General features: G+C 45.6%; 1 protein-coding gene across 1 annotated transcript in view; it reads left to right on the forward strand.

The window, feature by feature from the left end:
• Positions 1 to 13,984, forward strand: part of FER (FER tyrosine kinase) — a 162,433-nt gene that overhangs the window by 70,332 nt on the left and 78,117 nt on the right. Inside the window, exon 10 of the mRNA XM_064139965.1 lies at positions 6,135 to 6,324. Coding sequence (XP_063996035.1) covers positions 6,135 to 6,324 — 190 coding nt within the window. The remainder of the gene's footprint in view (positions 1 to 6,134; positions 6,325 to 13,984) is intronic.

A 13,984-nucleotide genomic window follows, 5' to 3' on the forward strand; every position in this document is an offset into this window, starting at 1 on the left:
AGATTGAACTGCTGTAAAGCAGAACTGCAGAGAAGGACCTGGAAGTGCAGGTGGACAAGTTCTCCATGAGCTAGCAGCATACCCTCTTGGCTAGCGAGGCCCACAGTATTCTGGGGTGCATTAAGAAGACTGTGGCCAGCAGGTAGAAAGAGGTTCTCCTCCCCTTCTACTCTGTCCTGCTGAGACTGCGTCTGGAGTGTTTGTGTGTCCAGTTCTGGTCTCCAGTTCAAGAGAGACAAGAAATGACTGGAGAGAGTCCAAGAGAGGGGACTGGAGCATCTCTTATGAGGTGAGGGTGAAGAGACCTGGGGCTCCTTAGCCTGGAAAGGAGAATGCTGAGATGGAATCTTACCAGTCATTATAGGTATCAAAGGGATGGAAGACAAGAGGATGGGGATGAGCTCTTTTCAGTGGTGGCCAGTGACAGAACAAGGGACAGTGGGTACAAGCTAGAACACAGGAGGTTTCACTTGAATGTAAGGAAAAAGTTCTTTCCTGTGAAGGTGGCATAGCAGTGGCACAGGCATCCTGGAGAGGCTGTGAAGTCTTCTCTGGAGACTTCGAAAAACCTGCCTGGACATGTTCCTGTGTAACTTGATCCAGGTCTACCTGGATTAGCAAGGGGGTTGCATTAGATGATCTCCAGAGATCCCTTTCAACTCCTGCTGTTCTGTGATTCCATTTCATTCATATCTAAACCATTATGTACCTGTATGGTACCAATATTTCCATTAGATACTTCATGTTCCTTGGCTTAGTTCACGTGCACTCAAGAGTGTTTTGATTCTTGACCTGCCTGTGTTGCTACGTGTTACTTTAAGCATAAACTATATTTGAACTTTATTGGTTTCCTCCTGGCATGACTTTTTAATGTTTTTTTTTCCCCTCAGTATAGTTTTGTTGTCAGTTAAATCTCTCTACAGAGTAGTTCTGACCCTGTATTTCTTGCTTTGGGTAGTTGTCTTCGGCTGATCCTGTGGCAGATGATTGTGATGATAAAAACATGATTTCAGTTCACACTGTGACAGTAGCTGGAGGTCCTTTTTTTTTAAGGCATGAAATCTGTCTTAAGTTGCTAGTTTTAAAAGTTTCCTTGAAATTGCTCAATTTGTCATTGGTCATGCACTCATCCAATGGACTCCATTTTCACCTTTCAAAGTCAGGATGGTTTTGCATGTAATGATGGTCCAAAGAAGACTTCATCCAGCTGTTGCATGTTGCTGACTCCTGCCATAGCACACAGCACTGATCTCAGTGCTGAAAGTTAAAGGTAGATAGCAGTGAATGAAAACTTTTCTCCTGAGCCAGAGGTTATTCTGAAGGTGCAATGCAAGTCTACCATCAGGAAAGAAAGTGAGGAGGTCCACTGCAAATGCAAGCGCTCTAGACCCTTTTTCATTGCTGAAGTTCACCCAAGATGCTGAGTTCTGATATTCAAGTGCTGAAGAAATCTTGTCTGCTTTGTCTGAGCAAAAAGATGTTAGAAGTCTGCAAAATCATGTTTCCTGCCTCCTCAGTTGAAATAGTTTGCACTTAAGATGTCTCCGCACGTCTTCCTGGCACAGCTTTGGTCCCTTAAGTTCTGAGTATGTTACTTACTTGGCAGCGTTAGTCTGAGCTGGAGCATAAAAACCTTTCTTGGTGCCAAATTCTGGCAGTATTACAAAGTGATCTTTGCATGTATTTTGCATGTACATGCATGTAGCAGAGTCTATCTCCAGGCCTGTGATTTTGTGTTCCTGCTCAATATTTAGATGTATTGGTGTTTTTATCCTGACACAAATATGCCTTTTTGCCTCCAACGGACACTATCACCTGCAACTCAGTGTTTTACATTCGGTTAAAGTGTGTATAGGCCGAGGGCAACATCTGCATTTCTGATGTGACAGTTGAAGAGGTATGAATTACTAATATTAATAAGCAAGAGAAAACGTTAAAAGAGTATTACAAGGTACAGATGCAGGGTTGTGATTATTTACATGGGGAACAGGCAGTTTAAACAGTTAAGCTGCCCAGGGATGCGGTGGAGTTGCTATCCCTGGAAGCGTTCAAAAAAAGACTGAATGAGGCACTTAGTGCCATGGTCTGGTTGACTGGGATAGGGCTGGGTGATAGTTGGATGATCTTGGAGGTCTCTTTCAACGTGGTTGATTCTATGATTCTAAGCAAAAAACCCCAGAAATGCAAACATGAATTTAAGCTGGAAAGAGTGGCAGTAATGCCACTTGTGCACCGGAGGATTTTATGGCCAAAGAATGGCAGGTGGGCACATAGAACCTTCACAAGACTTCTAAGGTTAGATTTGCCAGATTTACTCATGGGTAGGCTGCTTTTGTAAGGGATGCATCCCTTTGGCTTGTGGCAGGCAAGCAGGTGATGTGGTTGGCTGGAAGACTGCAGCTTGGGGTTTTCTTCACAGTATCACAGTATCACAGTACCATCAGGGCTGGAAGAGACCTCACAGATCATCAAGTCCAACCTTTTACCACAGAGCTCAAGGCTAGACCATGGCACCAAGTGCCATGTCCAATCCTGCCTTGAACAGCCCCAGGGACGGCGACTCCACCACCTCCCCGGGCAGCCCATTCCAGTGTCCAATGACTCTCTCAGGGAAGAACTTTCTCCTCACCTCCAGCCTAAATCTCCCCTGGCACAGCCTGAGGCTGTGTCCTCTCGTTCTGGTGCTGGCCACCTGAGAGAAGAGAGCAACCTCCTCCTGGCCACAACCACCCCTCAGGTAGTTGTAGACAGCAATAAGGTCACCCCTGAGCCTCCTCTTCTCCAGGCTAACCAATCCCAGCTCCCTCAGCCTCTCCTCGTAGGGCTGTGCTCAAGGCCTCTCCCCAGCCTCGTCGCCCTTCTCTGGACACGCTCAAGCATCTCAATGTCCCTCCTAAACTGGGGGGCCCAGAACTGAACACAATACTCAAGGTGTGGTCTAAGCAGTGCAGAGTACAGGGGCAGAATGACCTCCCTGCTCCTGCTGGCCACACCATTCCTGATGCAGGCCAGGATGCCACTGGCTCTCTTGGCCACCTGGGCACACTGCTGGCTCATGTTCAGGTGGGTATCAATCAGTACCCCCAGATCCCTCTCTGTCTGGCTGCTCTCCAGCCACTCCGACCCCAGCCTGTATCTCTGCATGGGGTTGTTGTGGCCAAAGTGCAGCACCCTGCACTTGGAGCTATTGAATGCCATCCCCTTGGACTCTGCCCATCTGTCCAGGTGGTCAAGGTCCCACTGCAGAGCCCTTCTGCCATCCAACTCAGCCACATCTGCCCCCAACTTGGTGTCATCTGCAAACTTGCTGATGACTGACTCCATGCCCTCATCCAGATCATCTATGAAGATGTTAAAGAGGATGGGGCCCAGCACTGATCCCTGAGGGACACCACTAGTGACAGCTGCCAGCTGGATGTGGCACCATTCACCACCACTCTCTGGGTCTGGCCCTCCAGCCAGTTCCTAACCCAGCACAGAGTGTTGCCATCCAAACCATGGGCTGACAGCTTAGCCAGCAGTTTGCTGTGGGGGACAGTGTCAAAGGCCTTGCTGAAGTCCAGACAGACCACATCCACAGGCCTCCCCACATCCACCAAGCAGTCACCTGATCATAGAAGGAGATCAGGTTGGAGAGGCAGGATCTGCCCTTCCTAAACCCATGCTGGCTGGACCTGAGCCCTTTGCCATCCCTCAGGTGTGCTCTTATCACCCCCAAGCTAACCTGCTCCATCAGTTTCCCTGGCACTGAGGTCAGGCTGACAGGTCTGTAGTTCCCAGGTTCCTCCATCCCACCCTTCTTGTGCATGGGGACCACGTTGGCAGTTTCCAGTCTCCTGGGACCTCTCCGGTGAGCCAGGACTGCTGGAAAATGATGGAGAGCAGCTTGGCCAGCTCAGCTGCCAGCTCTCTCAGCACCTTGGGATAGATGCCATCTGGTCCCATGGACTTGTGGGTGTCCAGATGGCTCAGCAGGTCCTGAACTAATTCTTCATGAATTTCTAGCTGGGCCTTAGCCTCTCTAATTTTTCTCCTGCATAATCTGGCTATCTCCTTAAACACTTAGGTGCTGGAGCTAGCTACTGGTGCACATGGTAAGGCTCATGGGCCTGGGGCACCTATTGTCCCTGCAGCTTTTGGCATGGCAGCTGTGTTGTTCTTGCTATAAGAGGTCTTTTTTAGCTGCAACCTCAACAATGGCTGCTCTGGTTTCTCTGGACAATACAGGGCAAAGCAAACTGTTTTCTAACTGGCTTTGTATTTGTCATTGAGGCTCTGGCCAGCCTGATCTAGGGTGTCCCTGCCCATGGCCAGGGAGTTGGAACTAGATGGTCCTTGTGGTCCCTTCCAACCCTGACTGATTCTGTGATTCTATGATTTTCCTAAGAACCAACTTGCCCAATAGGCAATCCTAGCAACCAGCATAGTCAGCCAATAGAATGGCATCAAGCCAGACCTGAACTATATAAGATAAAGACATGAGCCTAGCAGAGGTAAAGCATGGTTGGTACATGTGCTTATTGCTTACCACAAAGGGAGGACATATCCCTTGTACCTAAACTTCATGGCTCCAGGCCCCTTCCCGTGCTTTGTAGACCCCAACAAAGAGCAGAGAGGAGAAGGGAATTGTGTCTGGACAAGCCAAGACTTGTGTTGGGTTTGTGTAGGTCTTATGTTGGCTTGTTTTGGCCTACCACCACAACAGTGTATCGAATATTTCATTTGGCTTACCTTTTTACTACTTCTAAATCTGTTGCTCTGTGTTGTAAGGATTCTTCACAAAGTACCTCATCGTGTGGGGTTGCTCATAGCTCTTCCTAGGCACAAGGTCTATCAAGTAGCTTGCACTCACACAAGCCATCACACAAATAATTTTGTAGATCCTAATTCTTCATGCACAGATGGAACAGGGAGCATTCTGTATTGGAAGAGGAGGCTCAGGGGTGACCTCTTTGATGCCTACAACTATCTGAAGGGAGGCTGTGGCCAGGTGGAGTTGGTCTCTTCTGCCAGGCAACCAGCAACAGAACAAGGGGACACAGCCTCAAGCTGTGCCAAGGGAGGTATAAACTGGATGTTGTTAGGAAGTTGTTGGCAGAGAGAGTGATTGGCATTGGAATGGGCTGCCCAGGAAGGTGGTGGAGTCACCATATGTGGAGGTGTTCAAATAACAGTGGATGTGGCATTTAGTGCCATGGTCTAGTTGATAGATTAGTGTTAGGTGCTAGGTTGGAGTGGATGATCTTGGAGGTCTCTTCCAACATGGTTGATTCTATGATTCTCATTCACAGTTTGGTCCCTTTACCTCTCTCATCTGTCACTGCAGACTGACACCTAATCTCTTTTTAGGCCTCATGTCACTGGACTCCAGCTGAGTGTTTTTGGGGCTATCTTTTAAGGGTACAGTGGATGGTTCCATCTTTTAGGCAGCTTCTGTCCTTAGTTTGGCAGTTCTTGGAGGATAGTGGAATCGTAAAGGTACCTGTAATTGTTCTAAGCCGTCTGCTTCTCCTTCAGTAATGATTAAATTACATCTGTCTAGGGAGGGATATTCAGAGAACAGTCATTTAAAAACGTGCAGAAGAAGAGTAAGAGTAGCTTTTAGCTCCTCACAGGATTCAAATTTTGACACCCTAAGAAGAATGTTGAACTGCAGTCCAGAGACACTTCTGCAGTTGGAGAGCCTTTCAGTTTATGCTGGCTGCAAGATGAGTTGAGCAGTGCTAATTACTGTTACAACAACTGCATAGGGTGCAGTGGATTTCTCATCTCTACAAATCGTAATCTAAAACATGTATTTTCTCTCTAAAGAATGGGGGAACCCTAATGTTTATAAATTAAATAAAACATGGATTAAAGTGGTAGCTTCATCTCTGTTTTTGGTGTAGATTGAGGAAATAGAATGGGAAAGTTTGCTTGCATTGTCCCATAGCTTTGAAAGCTTTCTGGAATTGCTTTATCTGTTTGCCTTTGAATAAATAATTCTGTTCAGGAATGTTTTTTTTTTTGTTGTTGTTGTTGTTTTGTTTTGTTTTGACTTTTTTTAAGTTTTTTTTTTTTTTTCTAGCTTTTCTGATAGTGTGTATTTTGAATCACGTGTATCTGATATGAGTTTGCCTTTTTCTCTCCTGCAGTATTGTACTCTTACTAAGCCAAAAGCAAGCACTGGAAGAGCTTAAGCAAACAGTTCAGCAATTAAGATGCTCGGAGGCAAAATTTACAGCCCAGAAGGAACTACTGGAACGAAAGGTTCAAGAGAATGATGGGAAAGAGCCACCACCTGTAGTGAACTATGAAGAAGATGCCAGATCAGTTACTTCTATGGTAAGTTTTACATCTGTTTCACTGAATTGTGCAGATGTGCTGTTGTACTTCAGTCCTAGGATCAGTGTCAAGGTCTCTGGAATGAGTAAAGTGAATAAGCTTCACTTTGCAGTGATGGAGACTTGTTTAGAAAAAACAGCTTAGTTGTGTGGTGTTTTTTCAAGGTGCAGTAACTTGTAGCAGTCTGAATACTTGATGCTTATATTCTCATTAGACTGGTTTATAACCAAAGCCATAAATCACAGTATCACAGTATCATCAGGGTTGGAAGAGACCTCACAGATCATCAAGTCCAACCCTTTACCACAGAGCTCAAGGCCAGACCATGGCACCAAGTGCCACGTCCAATCCTGCCATGAACATCTCCAGGGACGGCGACTCCACCACCTCCCCGGGCAGCCCATTCCAGTGTCCAATGACTCTCTCAGTGAAGAACTTTCTCCTCACCTCCAGCCTAAATCTCCCCTGGCACAGCCTGAGGCTGTGTCCTCTCGTTCTGGTGCTGGCCACCTGAGAGAAGAGAGCAACCTCCTCCTGGCCACAACCTCCCCTCAGGTAGTTGTAGACAGCAATAAGGTCACCCCTGAGCCTCCTCTTCTCCAGGCTAACCAATCCCAGCTCCCTCAGCCTCTCCTCGTAGGGCTGTGCTCAAGGCCTCTCCCCAGCCTCGTTGCCCTTCTCTGGACACGCTCAAGCATCTCAATGTCCCTCCTAAACTGGGGGGCACAGAACTGAACACAGGACTCAAGGTGTGGTCTAAGCAGTGCAGAGTACAGGGGCAGAATGACCTCCCTGCTCCTGCTGACCACACCATTCCTGATGCAGGCCAGGATGCCATTGGCTCTCTTGGCCACCTGGGCACACTGCTGGCTCATGTTCAGGCGGGTATCAATCAGCACACCCAGATCCCTCTCTGTCTGGCTGCTCTCAGCCACTCTGACCCCAGCCTGTATCTCTGCATGGGGTTGTTGTGGCCAAAGTGCAGCACCCTGCACTTGGAGCTATTGAATGCCATCCCCTTGGACTCTGCCCATCTGTCCAGGCGGTCAAGGTCCTGCTGCAGAGCCCTTCTGCCCTCCAACCCTCCAACCCTTGAAGAGATTCAGTAAACATGACTGAGGAGCTCTTTGTTCATTTCGTTGGCAGTGTTGAAGAAACACCTTCAGAGTTGTAGACAGAAAAATAACAGTAAAAACTGTTGGAATGACTGCACACATCATGTAATGGAGAAAGGAATTTTATTAACTGCAGTTACACTTTTCTTGTAAAGAAACAGACACTGTTTTGTTTACAACTTATTCTTAAATATTTACATGCTCTTAATAGTCAAAAGGAACTTTTTATACCATGTATGCACCTATGTGTAGAGATAGCAGGTCACACAGAAAAGCAAATGAACAGTACCTGTTTGCTGAAGGAACACACAGTAGTGTTTGCTTTTGTAGATCAGGTTTGACATGTGTGAGATGCTTGTGGCTTGTTTTCTTTGGAGGTTCAGCCTGACATTTCTTTTGGTCCACAGGGCAGTCCTCAGTTAAATAATAACAAAATTGTTGTTTCTGAGAAGAATGCTTTTGTTTTCTCTATTTGTGGAACCATGTATGATTTTTTCCCTCCCATTCTATAATTTTAGTTAATCATCAGTATTCTCTTGCTTCCACTTCTACTGTGTAGTATTTACAAGGCATCTGGTTGCCATTTTCACTATGACAAAACTTCATTTTTGTGTATGTGCTTGTCATGATCTGAGAGGGGTTGATAAAGCACAAAAAGATAAATGAAGGATTGTTTTGTGAAAGATTGGAATCTGTGATGGTTGGAATGTTAGCTGCCCCCTCACACTTAAGGAAATCACCCAGACTAGACTCAGCCAAGCTGGAAAATTAAAGAATGAAGCTTTATATTTACATCTTAGCACAAGATACAAGCAGATATTTACAGTATCTACAGCTATAGACAGAAATAGACAAGTTAAAAAGTAATAGAGAAACACAGCAGCCCTCCCAGAAACCAGAGTCCTCAGGACAGGCTCCCAATCACCCTTCCACCTTCTTCCTACCTCTCTACCCCAGACTTTGCCTTACATTCGAGGAGCATTTGGAGGATCGACCAGCGGGGTTGAGAGCAGACAGATTAGTTAAGCAGCAAGTTAGAGAGAGAAGTGCATGCAGCCAAAGCCAGAGAGCAGCTCTGTTATCTACATTTGTGTTCTTGTTTTTATACATCCCAGCAAGCCTGTGAGTGCAGTAGTCATCACCATTATTTCCTTTTCACAGTCTATAATCTAATTCCTCTCACCAGAATATCCCAGCTAGGCTCAAACTAGCACAGAATCTTTTTGGAGTTGTCTCTCTCCTTGTTAGTAATTTCATGTAATACCACTTGGGAGAGCCACCATATGAAATGAAATGTTCCTTATTGCTGCTTGTTTAACATGGGTGACAGTTCAAGAGGATCACTGTTACTTCAGCTATAAACCCATTTAGATTTCTTCTCTTTGTCTTCATCTCCATGTTATCTGGTGCTACCTTTGAATGTGGTTATTTATCTCTCTTTGGAAATTGTGGTGGAGGGGCAGCAGCCCCAAAACTGAGGCCTCTCTGTGCCTCTACATGCCTGCACATGCTTTTCTCTCTCGACCCATGGCAGTAAACAGGTTGTGTAACACACACACAGAGTCCATGTACCCCTGGGGTCTGCCCAGGTAATCCCCTATTGGGAGGGTGCAGGCAAACAGCTACTGCCTATTAAGGTAAGGTTTGGGCTTATTGCCAACCTGATTGGTCACTTTAGATGGCCAAATGAGCCACGAATCTTGGCTCAGAGTCTATAAGGAGGAGTGCAAAGGTGCACCACATGTTCGGAGTGTTCAGAGGTCCAGACTTAGCTGTTCAGACTCAGCTCTCTGATCCACAGAGCAGCACAGACCTGCTTGCATGGCCTAGACACAGAGTCAGGCCCTTACTCTTGCAAACATTACTGAGGCTCAGCCCTCTTGCACTGATCTCAAGGCACAGTTAAGCTGTCTGCAAACCCTTTGAGCAGCAGAGCGCCTGCACACCTGCACTTCATACATGTATGGGGAGCTGAGAGCCCCCTGCCTAAGCCCAGAGCAGCCGTACACACTGCCTTGCTACCCTGCATTTATCTATGGAGCTCAAGTCTCCCTGCAGCCTGGCACACTGCTTGCCAGCTGTCCTGTAAGCCTGGAAAGATCCAGACTCAGCAGACCCTTCCAGACTGTTTGCTAACCTGCAAACACAGCCTGCTAGCTGTGAGACGACCGTGTCAGAAGCTGCACAGACAAATCCTTCTCCTGCACCTGGAAATCCTGCCAGCTGAGCATCCCTGGACACAGCATCCAGAAGCAGCAGCACCGAGGCAGAGACCACTTCACCAGGAGAGAAGGTCAGAGAAATCCTGTTTACCCCAGAGACTGGGAACACCTTATCATTCTTCTGCAAGCTGGGACAGACTCCAGCTTCACCAAGACCTGAATACTGGGCACAGGCTGTGACACAATCCCGGGAGGGTGATTAGTGATTAATACTTAAGAGCAACACATTTAAGCAAGCTTTAATTCCTTTGTAATATAAGTTACCTCTGTCTTAAGAGCAGACACAGTTTCAGCCCCTGCTGGGCAAACAGTATAGTTGTTAAGAGGCATTAAGCCTAAGGGAATTTATCTCTGTCTATAGTTGTTGATAATTTGATATTTCCATTTAATAATCCAATCCCTGTAAATATGTCCCTACTGTTTTCATAACTTTGCACAACGAACTTGATTACATAGTGGTTGGGGGTGGTACAAATTTGTCAATATTAATTTTAATAAATAATTTTATAAAAATTTAATACCACCTCAAATTAATTTCTCACCTCCCCCTAAACAGAGGAGGAATAAGAGAAATCCCCTCTACAACAGAAATTCATCATAAACACTTGCTTTATAAATTCTTTTTGCAAGAATGGCAAAGCTATAATTGGTTTGTAGTGTGAGCATGTTCATGTACTCTGTCACAGGTGAAGTTTTTTTTCAGTAGTTTAAAATGAAAAACATAATCTACAAAACACCTTCATAAAACCTCATGCTTCCCTGTGTTTATATTGTAACTTACCAACACAGTCAGTTTCATAGTGGGATAGATGACAAACTCTTCTGTTTTCCATCTCTTACATTAGGTAATGTAAGTATAGAATGCTGATAAGGAATGAAATTCTAAAATGCTGTGTGAATTGGTTATTTTCACACAATGTTATGGTTATGTTAGAAGTTAGTCTTTGTTGTAGCTTAATTTGTTTCCTTGTGTTTCCCTTGCCCGTGAAGTGTCGGAAGCTTCCTATTTTATTAGTGCTGTCAAGTGTAGTTTTCATTCATCAACCTATTTTGTTGTTTGTAGGAGGTTTGCTGCATATTGGTGCTCACATACACATTTTAAGGGGAAAAAAAGAGGAAATTACTGGGTGTTTCTGTTCTGTTCATATTACATAGCCAGAAATTAGAAGAAACCTGCTTTTGGCCATTCTTAAATGTGGCATTTAACGACTTTGACATCTTACATGGAAAAACATGTTCATGTTTATACCACTTGTTTATAACATTTATACCTTTCTGCTGAGATAACCATGCATGACAAGAGATAATTTTAATGCTGAAAGTGCTACCAGTTTAAAATGATGGCTTTGAGACTCTCAGAGTTACACAGTTATGATACCATGCACTTGATAAATGAAAGAATCGTAGGTAGCTTTTTCTTCTCTACCACCTCCTCCCTGGGCAGCCCATTCTAACGTCAGTCACTCTCTCTCTGTGAAGAACTTCCTCCTAACATCCAGCCTAGTTCTCTCCCAGCACAACTTGAGACGGTGTCCCCTTGTCCGGTTGCTGGTTGTCTGGAAGAAGAGACCAACCCCACCTGGCTACAGTCTCCCTTCAGGTAGTTGTAGACAGCGATGAGGTCTGCAGGCTGCACACCCCCAGCTCCCTCAGCCTCTCCTCATAGGGTTTGTGTTCCAGGCCCCTCACCAGCTTTGTTGCCCTTCTCTGGACACCTTCCAGCACCTCAACATCTCTCTTGAATTGAGGGGCCCAGAACTGGACATAGCACTCAAGATGTGGCCTGACCAGTGCTGAGCACAGGGGCAGAATAACCTCCCTTGTCCTGCTGGCCACACTGTTCCTGATGCAGGCCAGGATGCCATTGGCTCTTCTGCCCACCTGGGCACACTGCTGCCTCATCTTCACCCTACTATCTACCAGCACCCCCAGGTCCCTTTCTTCCTGGCTGCTCTCAGCCACTCTGTCCCCAGCCTGTAGCACTGCTTGGGGTTGTTGTGGCCAAAGTGCAGAACCCTGCACTTGGCCTTGTTCAATCTCATCCCATTGGCCTCTGCCCACGCACCCAGCCTGACCAGGTCCCTCTGCAGGGCTCTCCTACCTTCCAACAGAGCAACACCTGCTCCTGGCTTGGTGTCATCTGCAAACTTACTGATGTTGGACTCAATCCCCTCATCCAGATCATCACTAAAGATACTGAACAGGACTGTGCCCAGCACTGATCCTTGGGGCACACCACTAGTGACAGCTGCCAACTGGATGTGGCACCATTCACCACCACTCTCTGGGCTCTGCCATCCAGCCAGTTCCTGACCCGGCACAGAGTGAATCTGTCCAAGCCGTGAGCTGCCTGCTTGGCCAGGAGCTTGTTGTGGCTTGTAAACAGCTGGGATTTCCCCCCAAATATTGTCGCATGTGAACTGTTATATGTAATGTCACCTTATGAAAATTAGGCAGCTAACTTCTCACTGTTCAGAAGTTCAGACATAGGATGCATGGCCTGTAATTTCTCCTTAGACACATATGCTATTCTTGCAATGGGTGAGATCAACAGAGCATGGTGGTAGCCTACTGTAATTAGAACAAAGAAAACAACAGCAACAAAACTTTTATATGCCTAACCATCTGATGAGGAAAAGAACCTCAGGAATATTTAGAATAGTACAGTAGCAGCTAAACATTTACTTTGGCAATTAAGCACAATGATAGTGGTTTGCATGTCATAGTAAGACTTCAGAATTACAGCATCAGCATTGTGCTAGTTTGAGCCTAGCTGGGATATTTTAGTGACAGGAATTAGATTATAGGCTGTGAAAAGGAAACAATGGTGATGTCTACTGCACTTATAGGCTTGCTGAGATGTACAAAACCAAGAACATAAATATAGGTAACACAGTTGCTCTCTCTGGCTCTGTCTTCTCTCTCTAACTTGCTGCTTAACTAATCTGTCTGCTCCCTAACCTCCCTGGCTGACCCTCCAAACTCACCTTGAGTGTAAGGCAAGGTCTGGGGTAAGGTAGAGGGGTGGGAGGAAGGTGGAAGGGTGGTTGGAGCCCCTCCTGGGGACTCTGGTTTCTGGGAGGACTGTTGTGTTTGTGTATTACCTTTTAACTTGTCTATTTCTGTCTATAGCTGTATAGATTGTGAATGTCTGCCTGTATATTGTGCTAAGCTGTGGCTATAAAGCTTCATTCTTTAATTTTCCAGCTTGGTTGAGTCTAGTCTGGGTGATTCTCTTGGGTGTGTGGGGGTGGGTAACACCCAAACTATCACAAGTATTGACTTGCAAAGTGTTACAGATTAGGAAATCTTCAAAGACTGCTTACCTAGCAATACATTTAGTTACCATAAAATAGCAATTCATTTTGTTTAGAAATGATATAGTGTAATCTATATGCCACTTCAATATGTCTTCTTCTTTTTCCTCACATGGTAAACCCATTATTTTTAAAAATGTGTATTTAAACCTGTGTGGTTTTTTTCACTAAAGAGATGTTTCATGTAGGTCTCTTGTGTGCACTGCAGCATTATGCTGCAACCATGGACAGAAGCGAGGCTCGGTGTTGGGTCTCTGCAATACTCGAAAGACTTGTCAGCAGGTGGATCTCAGTGCCAAATCATAGAATCAACAAGGTTGGAAGAGACCTCCATGATCATCCAGTCCAACCTAGCACCCAGTCCTAGCCAGTCAACTATATGACTTGTTACGACAGAAGAATTGTTGCAGAAATATGACCAGCTTGCTGCTGGAAGGTGGTCAAGGCCCCACAGATCAGTGTGATCAAGGCGATGCCACATGGGCTCCAGTCTATTCAATGTGAATTATGCCAGAGACCTTTATTGATCATTTTGGCTCTCAATATGCACCCTCAGAGCATAAGGCACATGCCTACACATTAGCATAATTAGTCAAGGACAACCCACTCCATCAGCATAAACCACTCCTTGTTTTACTCATTAACGAGATGTCTGTTATCTATCCCTTCTGAGATTAGGAAGCCAGCAGCTGCTGGGAACCAAGGTCAGCATCTGCCTGTTAGCCTTCTTCACTTTGCATTCCATTCAGCATTGTATTATTATATTATATTATATTATATTATATTATATTATATTATATTATATTATATTATATTATATTATATTATATTATATTATATTGAGGAAATTGTTGTCAGAGAGAGTGATTGGCATTGGAATGGGCTGCCCAGGGAGGAGGTGGAGTTGCTCTGCCTGGAGGTGTTGGGTCAGGGCCTGGATGGGGCACTTGGTGCCATGGTCTGGTTGATTGGACAGGGCTGGGTGCTAGGTTGGACTGGCTGAGCT

The sequence above is a fragment of the Pogoniulus pusillus genome, chromosome Z (genome assembly GCF_015220805.1).
Source record: "Pogoniulus pusillus isolate bPogPus1 chromosome Z, bPogPus1.pri, whole genome shotgun sequence".
Classification (NCBI taxonomy): domain Eukaryota; kingdom Metazoa; phylum Chordata; class Aves; order Piciformes; family Lybiidae; genus Pogoniulus; species Pogoniulus pusillus.